This window comes from Aquila chrysaetos, chromosome 13 (assembly GCF_900496995.4).
Source record: "Aquila chrysaetos chrysaetos chromosome 13, bAquChr1.4, whole genome shotgun sequence".
In the NCBI taxonomy this organism is placed as follows: domain Eukaryota; kingdom Metazoa; phylum Chordata; class Aves; order Accipitriformes; family Accipitridae; genus Aquila; species Aquila chrysaetos.
Window position 1 is genome coordinate 21,267,816 of NC_044016.1, and position 14,568 is coordinate 21,282,383.

A 14,568-nucleotide genomic window follows, 5' to 3' on the forward strand; every position below is an offset into this window, starting at 1 on the left:
TTTGGCAAGAGAAGGGAAGGAAAACACTGTCATCCTAGCCACAAAGAGCACTACAGAGACAGCTGCCCTTGCAATGGGAGTCACACAGAGATATTCTATCTAAGCGGTGTCTTAGAAAAAGACCAGTGCATTCATTCATGTTACAAACTCTGCAGCCCTTAAGGTACAGAAACTTGCAAGCCTAAGAGATTTCCATGGAAACAAACTTGTTGATTCTAGCTTCACTCAACATTCAGTTCAGCTGGAAGGAGACAGGTCATTAGGGAAAAACTTACCTCCCTCCAAGTTTTTGAAAGGATGAAACTGTCATTTCAGGCAATGGAAAGGCCTTAATGAAGAATTTAGAAAGTCTGCCAGCAGCAGCATGCAGCAATCTAATCACTCACCACAAACCTACTAGAATCAGTAATAGCTGTCCTATGGCGCTTTGCAAACGAACAGCACTTCACACTGTACAAAAGTGGCTAGGATCATCCCCTCTTTCCCCTCGTGTGAAATAACTGAGCTCCACTTGGCTGCTGAGAGTTCTAGTCCTACAATGCCATCTCTCACTCCATCCATCAAGCACAGCCCTCCCTCACTGCATCAACATAGTCCAAGCCATAATGAAAACAGAGCTGCTAATTACTGCAGACACAGCAGCCTTTAGTTTTCTACAATTACTCACACTTAATATTCATAGCTTATTTAGTGCTACTGTTCTAACAAAGCAGTACTAGCACAGCGACAAGAGCACATGTCAATGGCTAATTATAGACATTAGTACTCACTAACCACAACACATCCCTTCTGGAGTCCCACACAAGTGCTCCTTCCACCTCCTCGGCCATTCATGCAGGTTCATGCTGGCCTACTTCAGAGTACATAAGCAGAACTAACCCCATCCTGACACATGGAGGGAAAAAGCATCATATGCCTCTGCTTTTTAAGCCCGTTCTTCCATTTAGCTAGTTAAGGAAAAGTTAAGGATTCTTAAGAGCATTGCTGTAAGGTAGGTAAGGAGATTCAAAGTGAGAAAATCAGGAGCCCTATTTCATACCAAGCTCTCACTCAAGAGGCACAGTCCTGGGTAGTGATGGTAGACAGCATCTCTTGAGACTGCCTGAAGGCAGGGTGTGCAGTACATCTCTATATATGAGCCCTGAGGTGTCACACAGACTGAGGATTTGCTGTACTTAAGTCATGGCCTTAGCCAAGTACTCAATAGATACAGATGGGGTTCAGCAGCCACAGTGTTAATGACAAGCCACTCCATCCTTTCCCAAAGAGCTGCTGCTTTTCTCTCACTCTCTCCTTAAACAGCTCCCAGCTACCGACAGCTTATTCCAGGGCCTGGGCTAAATGAACTAGGATTTGTTTTTAAATTAGCAACTTCCAACCAAGCATCTTAAAATACAGAGATGCGGCAAATTGCAGTTGCTGGGCTCAGTTTCCATTTCCCTGTGTGCAGGGAGGTGCAGTAACTTGTACTCTGCTGCAGACAGGGGAACAAAGTTGAATGATGTGTGTCATTCATAGCAATTAATTGCAAAATCCACTAATCCAGATCAGCAGTTTCCTGAAAGTCTGAGGAGGTCCCAGCTTCTGCAGCACACCCTGCTGGTGACCAAGCTGCGCTTGCACTGCTAACGACTGCAAGAACATAGCACAGCACACTTGAACTCCCTTCCAAACACCCAGACACACACACATAAACTCGCACACAGCTATCCTTCCATAGCCTCAGCTCTGGCTTGTACTCACTGAAAGGGTGCGATGGATTCAGAAGGGAGGTCGTATGTCGCTTTCTTCGTCATTTTGTTGAAGAAGAATTTCCTCTTGGAGTTTTTGCTGTATGCCATTGTCCAGGGATCTTGCAGAAGAGTCACAGGGATCAGACAGAAAATGGAAAGGGGAAAAAAAGCACAGTATAAATACATATATAGTGCAAGCAGGGAGGAGGAATCTGTAAGAATAATTGTGATCCTTCTCTTACTCCTTTTTCCTTCCCTCCCCCAAGACGACCTGCTTCCCAAGCTGTTCTCTATTCACTGAGAAAACTCCCTTCTCCCTGCATTTAAAAGTTGACATTCCAAATAGGGTATTTCCATGTACTATGGAAAGTATCTTCTTGATGAAAAATTATGATCTCATTAAAAAAGAAAGCCCTCAGTCATGTAAATAAATGGAATTACCCACATAACAGCTAATCAACCCACAACAGAAAAACCTATCATATAAATACGCTAAATCTTATCCAAATCCAAGCTACCCTCATTACATGCAAACAGTTAGTCTCCAGCCACTGGAATACTCCCATCATTTTTTATCAAATTACACCAGAAACCAGCCTGGTCAATACTTTTTACTTGAAGATACAAAGAAAAGTTAAACAAGAGCAGGGACTCTATCTTCCTACCATTCACGGTCCGTACGATGTAGAGTCCTGTGGGCACAAAGTGCCGGTCATCTCGGCCAGTGTAGGATAGCCGGGGTATTCCCCCTGAACTCTTGATGATTTTCATCTCTAACCTAAATGTTGAGAGAAGACAGTGATAGAGATTCCCTGTTTCTTCCTTTACAACTCTCTTGGCACACAATGTGCCACCTGTACACCCCCTCCAGAGTGTCACAGTGAAAACTGACAGCACCACACATGACAGGATAAAATCATCACATCCTAGAGAATTCAGTCTCTTGCCTCCCGCACATGGCTAGAGAAACCAGCCAGAGCTGTCTAAATCAGGTAGCAAATCAAGTGTTGCAATGAAGGATCTGTGATGATCTACCACACTTAATCCAAATGGGGTTCCCATTTCAAGTATGAACTCTTCATCTTTCAAGCCACTGAGAAGCCACTGACACTTCTGCACACAAACTCAAGCACTGTTGCTACTCCTACTGTTGTAAAGCAAATTGGCCACATCTACGGAATTAGAACTCAGTAGGATGATGCTCTGAGTCTGCAGCATCTCAGAAACAACAGCCACCAGCTGCACAAGCTCTAGCAGCTCTTTCTCCAGGACTCCTCAAGCATAGAACAGCACATCCCTCCCATCCCTGTGTGTTAGTGGCTGATAACCTCAATGGGCCCTGAATTCTCTCAATTGTGCCGGTCACTTACCTCACAAATATCTTCTCCATTTCCTCCAATCTGTACACTTCCTTCACTCTGGGGGAAAAGACAAAAATGGGATTTAAAAAAAATCTGAAGTGTCCTCTTTTTCTGTCCCAGCTACAGCAAGCTGCCAGACAGTTCATTTTGTACAGCATGAGGTGGTCAGGCATGACTGAGGTTCACCCTTCTCCTCAGTCTTATGCTCCAGTGCCTTATTTCTACTGGCTTGAGAAAACCCAACACCTGCATGCTCATGGCTGGTTGCTGTAAGCAGCATACGAGCACCCTCGCTGCTAAGGAAGCTGTGCATTTTTACCTCAGGCTGAGTATACAGAAGAGGAAGAACAATGAAAGTCGGGTGCTTTTGTTTTCCCATGAGATAAATTCACCAAGGTCAGCCCCAGGCAGGTTCTGGCCTCAGCATGCTGGCCTCACAGTATAACTAAACTGCCTGATCTTCACCATTATTAACCTCAGCGGCGCCACAAACTCATTAGTTACCCTGGGGTAAAAAGAGCTTTTTTTCTTTTTTTTTTTTTTTTTAAAATCAGTAAAGATGATTTGAAGTCATCATTCTTATCATTATGTCAAACTGCTTTTGTTTTTCTTGTTCCGAGACACAGAAAGAGAATTGGAAAGTTTCAAAAGCACTGCCTCTGATCTGACACCCCAGCCACCCATTTCCCACACACTGCCACAAGCATCAGGCTTCAAAGAGCACAGTTTGAACACCTTTTCACAGGAGCAAAGGACCACTTGTTGTGGTTTAGCCCCAGCCAGCAACTAAGCACCACGCAGCTGCTCACTCACTCCCACCCCACCCAGTGGGATGGGGGAGAAAAATCGGGAAAAGAAGTAAAACTCATGGGTTGAGATAAGAACCGTTTCATAGAACAGAAAAGAAGAAACTAATAATGATAATGATAACACTAATAAAATGACAACAGTAATAATAAAAGGATTAGAATATACAAATTATGCACAGTGCAATTGCTCACCACCTGCCAATCGACACCCAGTTAGTGCCCAAGCAGTGATCCCCCCGCCCCCACTCCCCCCAGTTTCTATACTGGGCATGATGTCACATGGTATGGAATACCCCATTGGCCAGTTTGGGTCAGCTGCCCTGGCTGTCCTGTGCCAACTTCTTGTGCCCCTCCAGCTTTCTCGCTGGCTGGGCATGAGAAGCTGAAAAATCCTTGACTTTAGACTAAACATTACTTAGCAACAACTGAAAACATCAGTGTTATCAACATTCTTCGCATACTGAACTCAAAACATAGCACTGTACCAGCTGCTAGGAAGACAATTAACTCTATCCCAGCTGAAAGCAGGACACTGCTCTATAACCCATTTCTACAGCTCTCCTTCAGCCCTCCCCAATATTTTGAGCTCCTCCAGTTACTGCAGCTACCTGTTTGTCTGGAGTTTAATTGAGATCCCACTCATTATCTTTCATTAAGCCACCAAGGAGAACATCTTCTTTCCCTTCCTCCGGCTTCTCACACAATATCATAGCACTTCTAGCTTCTGAAACAGAAGCTGTTTTGTCCACAATACCTATCTGATACCCAGCACAATGATGCTCTCATGCTCCACTGTAGCAGATTTAATGAAATGGAACATCAGGAAGCAACCAAAGCTGAAGCCATTTGCCAGGAACTTTCTTGGGATTGTAACTAAAGCCTTCTCCTCAGGTTAACCATTTGGAGGCTGTAAATGCTGGTCAGCACTTCATTTATCTACTAACAGTCAGCATCTCTGTACTGCTGCTGACTCTTCAGGGCAGACAAGGACGTAGAAGTCTTTGCAATGATTAAGCTAACTGGGTATTAGACCTACTATAGCGTATATTCGAAATCAGCATTAGCCAATCCAACTACAATGAAAACATGACTGTCTGATATGTGAAAGGAGGGCAAAACTTCTCCACTATCAACCTTCCTCTTAGATATTTAAAGGGCTTTTAGCCTATTTCCATTGAACATAACAGAACTGTGAATTTCAGCTTGAAATTTAACTCTCCTTCAGCTCCTTATATTCATCACACACACACACTGAAACCAAAGCACGCCAGGCTGAGGGAAGGAGTTGTCACTCACCGGATAGGGTTCATATCTGGCCGGCTAGGTTTAGAAACAGCTTTGACAAACTTCTCCGCCAGCTGAATCCTGAATGAAAATGGAAGGAGAATCCAGCAATTTAGTGAGATCTTTGGCAGAGCAGGTAGGTAACAGTTTCAGCAGAATAACTGATTAGACACTTCAGTACATGCAGACTGCCTCCACTGCTAGCCAAATGGGTACTAAGCAAGACTTTTTTCACCCTGCCCTCCCAGTTCAGTGCCCAGTGATACTGGCTATTACCCATTAGGAACAGGTCTCCACAGCTTTCTCTACAAGCCCTCATGCTGCTGAACATATTGATGTATCAGCAGGAAAGTAGGACTAGTAGAGACTTCATGTTCCTGAGGAAGGAAACAGAGGGGCTCGTTCCTTCTCCCTCAGCCAGTTACCAGCTATGCTCATTCATGTTCCCAGGATGCTCAGTTTACCCAGACTGTGCCTGGCTCACCCCAGACTAAGAAAGGAGCTAGACCTGCCCTCATAGACAGAGAAGGTACAGTTGGAAAAGACTACAGGCACTTCGCTTCAGAGCAGGTTCATTCACAGTTCATCTTTATAGCAGTGTTTCAGCTGAATGCACTTGTCTCCCTGTGCTCAGCATTCTGCTTTTAGCATGAATGCTGCTTCCCAGTCACTCCTACTCATGTACAAGAAAGAAGCTTCTCCAGATCCTACATACCTCTGGTTGAAATGCTGCTTTCGAACATCATTGCCATTGAGCACCAAGACATCAAGGATGTGGATGGCACTGATTTTTCGCTGGGCTTTCCCCTAGGGAAGGCAATACAGAGACTTACTATTCAGACTGTTGCTATTTCAGCTTTAATTTATAGCCCGTTTTTTGCCAGGACATCATCCTCTTCAAGGTGCAAGAAAGCACCTTTCCAGATATTAGAAGCACACAAGTTCCCTGTTGCCCACTGTACAGTAACGTGCCATCCTCCAAGAACTGGTGTATCTTAACTACACAGTTCTGTCTCAGGGGAGGGAGAGAGGGCAGGACCACAGCTGCCATCACCAGCTCTCTGTGCCATATCAGGAACCACAGCACAAGCTCAATGCACTGCAGCACCCTCATCTGAGGTACCAGAGGACAGGGAAACTCCCAGGCAGCAATACCTCACACTGTGACTATACCATGAGAATCTTTTCCCCAAGGCCTACAATCACTACTGAGCAGTTATGTACCCAAAGAGCCACAGAACATATTAAGTCATGTTGTCAATGTCATCTGCTGCTGCACGTAGGACAACAGCAGCATGTCAACTCCAAAGTCTTTTCAAAATAATGTTAAAAGCACATATCTCTAGCACTGGACAGAAAGAAGGAACTTAATCCAAAATAGTTTCTCGGAAGATCATATACAAAAAAAACTTGCATCTGGCACAGATGGAACACTTATTCTGCAGAGAATAGGTGAAACTTCTCATTATATTTGCAGCCACTTGGTAAGGGAAAGAATAGCCTCCTACCTCTCCTTTCAGTTCATGAACAATCTCCACAGAGAGAAGGGTATCTCGTGGCAGCTCAGTTTTCAAATCCAGCTTTGTCCAGCGATCTGACTGGCGACCATCCCAGGTGTAGATCTGTGATTTCTGTGTGTAGAAGGCAGAGTCAGATTCAGCCAAAGCTTCACAAGGGCAGGGGTGGAGGAGAGACCTCTAACTGTAGAGCAGCCCTCAGAGAGTCTTTTTGTCCTAGGCTGTCACAGGCAGTTTCTTTGTCAGTAGTTTTAAGGAAGAACCTTAATCTCTACAGCAAAGGAACAAAAACACTGATTCTAATCTGCCAGTGACTTTTCATACCTGCACAAAGAACCAGAAATAGAACACCTTTAAAAGGACCGTGAAGATAATTAGAGACCCTAGTAAGAGTACAGGTCGCTGTGTAGGCTGCGATTACAAAAAACAGGGTTAATTAGTGTGAAAAGCAGTGAAGTCAGGAGAAAGAAACATAAAATATCTTCTTTCAGTCTCAGGGACTGCTGATGGGGATCCTTTCTGGTCTTTGAGGACAGGAAAGGATGGGATAAAACTGCAAGGCAGAATAGTAGCATTGAAATGAACCAGCAAAACTCCTGGGTTGTTCTCAGCACTTACCCCTAGCCCCAAGAGGAACTTCTGCTCACTTCCAGACACCATACACCGATAATCTAACACTTGGCGAATTTTCTCCAGTGTACTGGAATTCAGTGGAGTAGGTTTGTAACTGAAGGTATCAATGTCCGTGCCCTAAAGAGCAAAGCATGGAAAAGGCAAATTAGACACAATACATCAACAGGTAGGTAAATGCAGCTTCTACATGGAACAATAATCCAGGGACTAGCTTCTTAATCTCTTAATTCCTATGGGGAAAAGTTCTATTTGTATTAAAGGACTCAGAACAAGCTTCTGGGTGAAGTCTCACCTGGATCAGCTCAAAGAACTTGGACTTGGGATCTGAAGATGAAGGAGCAACACGAGCCTGATCAGGAATCTGAAAACAAATCCAAACAGTTGATACTAAGTGTTATTCTTTGACACATTCATAGGAACCTTCCTTGCTTCAATACAGGACAGAACATCCTGCCCCCTGAAACTTGTGCTCTTGGGATTCTAGTTGCTGGAGAGGTTATCTGGCAAATAAAAGGTCTCACGTGTTTTGCAAATATAATGTAGGCATACCACATCTTACAGGAAACAACAGATAACTTCAGAAAGTTTCAGGCTAAATCTTTGATTTCATGCATGTTTCGATGAAATACTGTTTCACCAAAGACACACAATTAGCCCATGAAACTGACTGCCATATCTATGGCCACACTGCAATCAAAAGCTCAGGAAAGAGAAACTGCAGACTCATAAAACAAGACCTTCTGGAGAGCTCTGCTGCTTGGGAACTAGGTACTGAGTTCACTCTGTGTACGATGAAATATTCTCAACAGCAACAAAGAAGCCTGCCCAGTTAAGCCATACACACAATGAATCAGAAACATTCTGTTTGCTTACATAAACAGCTTGAAATGGTCTCCAACTTTCCCACAAGGCAATGTATTAAACCTCTGGCTAGAAAGTCTTATCTGTACTGCAGCTCCATTCTTGTTTCGCCACAGCAAGGACACCTTCATGACCTCCCTGCTTGGCAGCTTACTTACCCCCCATAGCTGGAGACACTCCTTTCGGATTTCAGCCTGCCGTGGCTCAATCAGTGTCCTAGAGAAAGACGGCAGACTGTTAAGATGGTGAAGCCTCCTTGCTCTTGCAGCGTTAGGTATCCCAGCCCTAAAAAACTTGCATCTTTCAGTGTCTGGCTTGGGAATGACAAACATGCACTGTTCCTCAACAGGCTACACAAACAAGGATGCTGCCTTCCCTCCCCACCCTCTACCCATCTCCAATCCCCGTGCTTAGCTTTGTTTCATGGTCTGCACTACTGATTAGAAGCCACCACTCCATCCCATTAAAGTACCACTGGGCATCAATATTTTCAATAAGTTATGTATTAGTATGAACTCATGCTAATCTGCAAGAGCTGTGTACATAGCCCTATTTACAAATAGAAATGAAGATCTGGTGAAGACCACACGAAGAACAGTGTCAATGTTAGGATTAACTCTTAGATAATTCCTGGCTACCAGACTCGCTCAACTTTCTACTACGTATTGTCTCCAAGTGACACCTGAACAGAAAAGTCGTGCCTGGGAAACAGCTATACATTGCAATGGCTTTAGTTTTATGCAAGAAATTCACATCTAGGTATGTAACTTAGGTGCTTTGAATTGCCCCTGGAAAATGAAGAGCTATGAACAACACCCAACTTAGATGGTTACTGTAGAATTGAACATATCAGCTGGGAGTTAATTTTCTGCTTACATTCCTGCTAAGAAGCAGGCCCACTTATGGTAATTGGAAATCATGCAATGCATGGAAGCCTTCGCAACAAAGGTGATAATAGACCATCAACTTTCAGGACTCCTCCAGCCACCCACACGTTTCTGCAAATAACTCAGGCAGAGACACAAACTGAGCTACCTAAATTCACTTTCCTGGCTCCAAAGGCCATGCCAAGTACCAGCTCAAATCAAGAACATATTAAAGGGCAAAGCAGTTCATTTATAGTAGGTTAATTCAGTCCTCACCAAAAGCCTAAGGAATGTACTCACGTGTCTTGAACAAAGGCACGAATTTTGGCTAGTGCCTTTATCTGAACTTTGCAGTGGCTGAAAGAGAGGACAAGTTTCAGTCAGGAAGCAAGTTAATCCTCACCAAGATTGTTCTACTGTTCAAAATAAGGAAGAGTGCTGGGACAACAGGAGGAAGCCAGTCTGATCCTCAGAGCAGTGATGGATCATTGCCAACATGATTCAAAGTGACAGGAGGACCATTGGAAAGAACCAGGCAGTAGCCTCCTTTCTTTTCTACACGGTACTCAGAGGCCAAACAGTCACTAACAGTATACAGCACTTCTCTCTGCACAGGGTCCCTCTGCTCTGCTAAGCCTCTCAGGGAGCAAAAGCAGAGCAGTGTAGCAGCATCAACAAGTACCTCCATGAGTGCAAGAAGCTACAACTGAAAGCTATGTTGGTTAACCTGCCTACAGCCAGCAGCCCTCATTGCCCATGGGCACTCACTTTTCATTGGACTGGACAATGTAATCATAGAAATCCTGGTCGCCTTTGATCACATTTAATGGGACAACAAGATTCACATCCACATCAGAGTTGCGCAGCTGGTTGAGTCTGATGTTCACCACGAAGAGATAGTCCCGCACGTCATCAATCCCTAGCTTTAATCCTTTGCATACCACATACCTGCAGAGCAAGGCAGAGAGGTCACGTGGGTTCAGTTCTTCCACACAGCCAACTTTCCTGCCACACTCCCATTATCAGGACAGTTTCCCAAATCCCAGGAATTCTTTCCTCCTGGGTATCCCTAAGGAAGGTGCAATCTCACCTATCACAAAGTCATTATACATTTTCTATGCTCTGGAAAGACTGAGAAACTCAACCCTACTGATAAACCCTACAGATCTCCCTCAAGTAGTAAATCAATTCTGCTAAACTTGACAGGTACAATGATAACATACATAACATGCTCTAGCTTCACTGGAACTGTAGTTGTTTCATGCAAAACAGAACTTGTTACATATTCAGTTCCACTGCTTTCTCCCCAAAAGGGTAATTTGGCAAATATCATCTTTACCTTGTCAAACATCATAATTTGCTAAGCATCTAAAATGCTTCCTCCTCCAAGACAGTTACCAAATGAGGCAGGTCTCAGAGCTTCCACTAGACTTACCCAAATCCATCTATCACTGTATTTAGAGCACAGGGTTTCTTTAGTAGTCCCTCATGCTCAAGAATCTCACCTCTCCGAGTTAGCAGGGCGGCTTGTCACTGGTTTAAAGATGCACACTCGCTCAAAGCAGCAATACAGCAGATAAACAAGTCCCACACTGAACGGAGTAAACAGGTCAAAGGTTTTGCAAACAAAATGTCCTCCTGGAAAAAAAAGAGAGGAAGCACACTGATACCAGCAGATTATAAGGAAACAAGGAGATAACAGGCACCTCAATAACCTTCTCTTCTGTAGAACTGGTAAGAGTGTTTTTGTGCAATTAAACAGCATCTAAAACACAGTCATGAAGTGGGCCAATGGGGCTCCATGAACCATCTTCCCCATATCTCTGCAGCAAAAAGAAAAGCATTTCCCTGACCAGGATCAAATCGGTATGCATGCCTTCTCACGAGCAAACCTTCTATCCACACCTCATCTTCCCCTTCCAGGTCCAAACTGTGCCCTGTGGCATGGCAGCATGCTATGCAAAAGCCTCAATGGAAGAGGAGCTCTGATACGTGCAACAAGAAACCTCAGGCTGGAGGAGAAAACTAACAGATGTTACCTAAACAGAATAACTTGCCACCTAGAATGAAAAGAGTCTATGTTGCCCCTTGCCTTCAAACAGGATTCCAAATTTCCCCAAGCAAAAAGCTGTCAGTCTTACAGAGCTATTGTCTACCCAGACAGGAAAGACTTAAAGAAGGTTGCTCCTTTTACCATATCACATCTGAGACTACTGCTAAGTAGATCATTGCCTCAGGTACTTCTAAACACAGGGCACAAGATAAATTATTGCCAAATGCTAACTAAACTCAGGAGAAGAGAGGAGCCATCAAAACCAGATAGAGCTGTAATGTCCTTCATTTGGCAACAATGAGGTACAGCTAAGACAATGCGAGATATCATCTTGTTCTATCACAGAGATGGCAGATTTAAAGGAGAAAAGCCACAAGTTAGAGGGAAGGATGAACTGGATAAACAGCACTCTGTTCCAACCAGCCTGCTAGAATAGTCAGGAAGCAGTTGGTCCAGCTAGTGCCATAAAAATCAGATATGCTCTCCAGTTATCACACTAGTGACCTTAGCCCAAGACAGCTATGTAACACAACACATTGTAAAAGCTTTAAACTAATGCATTTTACCTCATGCTTTTAATTAAAAGCAAGAGACACAGATAATCTTATTTTTCGGCACAGTTCTCTTAGCTTTGTGACAACCATCTCAGGATATATGCATACACACTCGATTCTGTGCAACTTAGCCTCACTGCAGAGCAGACTTCGCAGCACGTTAATAAAAATTGTAGAGCATCCTTCCGCAATGCCACCCACACCTTAGAGAAGGAGGAAGAAGACTAATGGATAAAACATACCTGTCCGGACAATGGACAGTGCTGTAAGGAACTGGCAAAGCAGGAGCTGTTTGCTTAGGATTTCTTGCAGGTTCTCCTGACCCTCCACTGAGAAACCCTGCAAAGCACATAACATACGATTAGTATCTCCACAAATCTGTTGGTCAAGCAAAGGATTTTGTATAGCTAAATCATGCAATCATGATAATTAGTTTCTATAAGATAAAAAACACTGCCACCAGGAATTTTAATGGCAAGACTTGAAGAATTTCACATTGTAACTATGGACACATGTCAAATATCCTACTATATGCAGACTGAAGTATCAGTTTTGATCATTAGTGCAGGAAGAAAAAGAAATGAACCAACCCCATCAGCCATTAAGAAATGCACTCCCTTGTGATCAGTATTGTCCAAAACAAAATTCCGGAAAGCAGTAATGTTCTCTGGGCGAGTGATGTCTCCATCTCCATCAATCCCTCCCTCTCCTAAGGGGAAAAGAGGAGATAATTACTAACATGTTTGCAAGTACAGACAAAAGATCAGTATGTGCAGGTGATCTATTGTATTCAATCAACATTTAGTCAAAAATTACACAGACCTCGACAGGCAAATAAGCATTAATAATACTCCCTTGTTCACTACACAAGATGCTTATGAATTTAGCAAAATTATTCAGATTGTGTGGTCAGGGCTAAACAAAGCCATATAACCACCATGCTCAAATGATGAGTTGTACATTAGCTTCAGCAAAAGACAAATCATTCACTGCCCTCCCCTGAGATGAGAACTGACTACATGACAACATAATATTCTCATCCAAGTAGGAATGACACATAGCTGAACCTATTAAAAATGTAAGGTTCAACCTCACTGCACAGCTCACCTGTTAATAACATGTTTTTACAGACAAGGCAAAATTATTTACATTGTGCATTGGCAACCTTCTACTAAGAATTCAAATCATTCCAAAGAAACACAATACTCTATTTCCAAACACAATGTAATTTGGAATTTAAAAAAGAAACCCCCCAAAACCCCTGCAAACAAGTTTAAAAAGAGCGTAGGGAAAGGGAAATAGTGTTTGTGCATGAATGTTCGTACAGTTTTCCCATATGGCTCTTTTTAAAGAGAGGTACATCGTCCCCCAGGTTGGTGTTTTAGAAAGCTAATCTAAGGTCTATTCTAGAGCTCACCAATTCTGGCTTTGAAGAAGCCTGAACTTCTATTTGGCATTAGTCCCTATAAATCTTCTACAACTACAGCTTCTATTAACTGAACTGGAGGACTAGAAAGCAGCAGAGATCAGGATGCATGATAGCACTTTGATAACTAAATTCCTCATCAATCATCCTGTCAGTAAGTGAAGTGACGCTAGAATTGGTTACCATTTTTCACAACAGAAGTATCAGAGCAATTTACTTCCTTCCCATCACTAGAGGAGAGTTTGTACACATCTCACTAGACTTTATAGTGTAACAGACAGAAAGGGATCAAGAAAATGCATCAAAGTCATTGGGCTATTCATTTCTCCAGGTATCTCCTTCTCTCCGTAAGAAAACCAGTTTGCAGTGAGTTATAAAGATCCAAATGCTGCAACTGTTAGAACAATGTGTTTATCTGCCTTCCTGCCCTTGCCATGAACCTTCTCTTTAACAGATCTCATCCTGAAGTGCTAACCATTCTCTAAGAGTTCATGGTCAGCTGTCAGAAGTGGCAGTCAACAAGAGTCAGAGTGGTGGAGGAAGAGGAGGAAAAAAAAAAAAAAGGCACAACAACAACAGAAAAGCAAACCCTCTTCTCTACAAGATGGTCACACTCGAGTTTCCTTTATACAGTCTGAAATAAGAAGCAGGAATACTAGCAATCCTTGTATTTCCCTTCCTATTCCTAGAGACTATGCAGATAGAGGGCTCAAACATATCAGCAAGCTTAAGAAGTTACCATCCATGAGGTGAGATGCAGCAATTGTCTGTGTACTCCTACTCAGTCTGTCTCAAAGCAAGGTAAAACATGTTAGCTTAAACTTCTTTGGATTAAGAAGCTCATTTAGTCACAGTGATTCAGATACAGCCTCTAGCCCAAATCTGTTTTATTCATCTTTACTAAGAGACCACAATCAGTTATCAAAGCAGAGCTAGGGAGGTCTGATATAGAAGCATACTGCCAGTCAGGCAAGTAAGGTTTCTATCTCTGGCTCTGCTAATAAATCTTTGGGCAAGTCAGGGGGCTGGAACAGCTCTCCCATGAGGACAGGCTGAGAGACCTGAGGTTGTTCAGCCTGGAGAAGAGAAGGCTCCGGGGAGACCTTATAGCAGCCTTCCAGTACTTAAAGGGGGCCTACAGGAAAGATGGGGAGGGACTCTCTTAACAGGGAGTGTAGTGATAGGACAAGGGGTAATGGCTTTAAACTGAAAGAGGGTAGATTTAGATTAGATGTAAGGAAGAAGTTCTTCACTGTGAGGATGGTGAGACACTGGAACAGGTTGCCCAGGGAAGCTGTGGATGCTCCATCCCTGGAAGTGTTCAAGGCCAGGTTGGATGGGGCTTTGAGCAACCTGGTCTAGGGGAAGGTGTCCCTGCCCAGGGCAGGGGGGTTGGAAGTAGATGATGTTTAGGGTCCCTTCCAATCCAAACCATTCTGTGATTCTGTGATAAGTCATCTCACTCACTGTG

The 14,568-nt window shown here is 43.5% G+C and overlaps 1 protein-coding gene across 10 annotated transcripts in view; it reads right to left on the bottom strand.

Moving 5' to 3' along the window:
- The window catches only part of CMTR1 (cap methyltransferase 1), a 45,835-nt gene that overhangs the window by 3,064 nt on the left and 28,203 nt on the right, over nt 1–14,568 (bottom strand). For 9 of the 10 annotated variants that reach the window (XM_041128456.1, XM_041128455.1, XM_041128458.1 and 6 more), the window contains 14 exons: nt 12,262–12,380; nt 11,914–12,010; nt 10,570–10,702; nt 9,833–10,012; nt 9,365–9,421; nt 8,357–8,414; nt 7,630–7,698; nt 7,323–7,454; nt 6,696–6,818; nt 5,903–5,994; nt 5,200–5,268; nt 3,104–3,151; nt 2,399–2,511; nt 1,744–1,852 (listed from right to left, as the gene is read on the bottom strand). In XM_041128456.1, coding sequence (XP_040984390.1) covers nt 1,744–1,852; nt 2,399–2,511; nt 3,104–3,151; nt 5,200–5,268; nt 5,903–5,994; nt 6,696–6,818; nt 7,323–7,454; nt 7,630–7,698; nt 8,357–8,414; nt 9,365–9,421; nt 9,833–10,012; nt 10,570–10,702; nt 11,914–12,010; nt 12,262–12,380 — 1,399 coding nt within the window. Of the gene's footprint in view, nt 1–1,743; nt 1,853–2,398; nt 2,512–3,103; nt 3,152–5,199; nt 5,269–5,902; nt 5,995–6,695; nt 6,819–7,322; nt 7,455–7,629; nt 7,699–8,356; nt 8,415–9,364; nt 9,422–9,832; nt 10,013–10,569; nt 10,703–11,913; nt 12,011–12,261; nt 12,381–14,568 lie in introns of those variants that run through there. The other variant, XR_005933854.1, reaches the window with a different exon arrangement.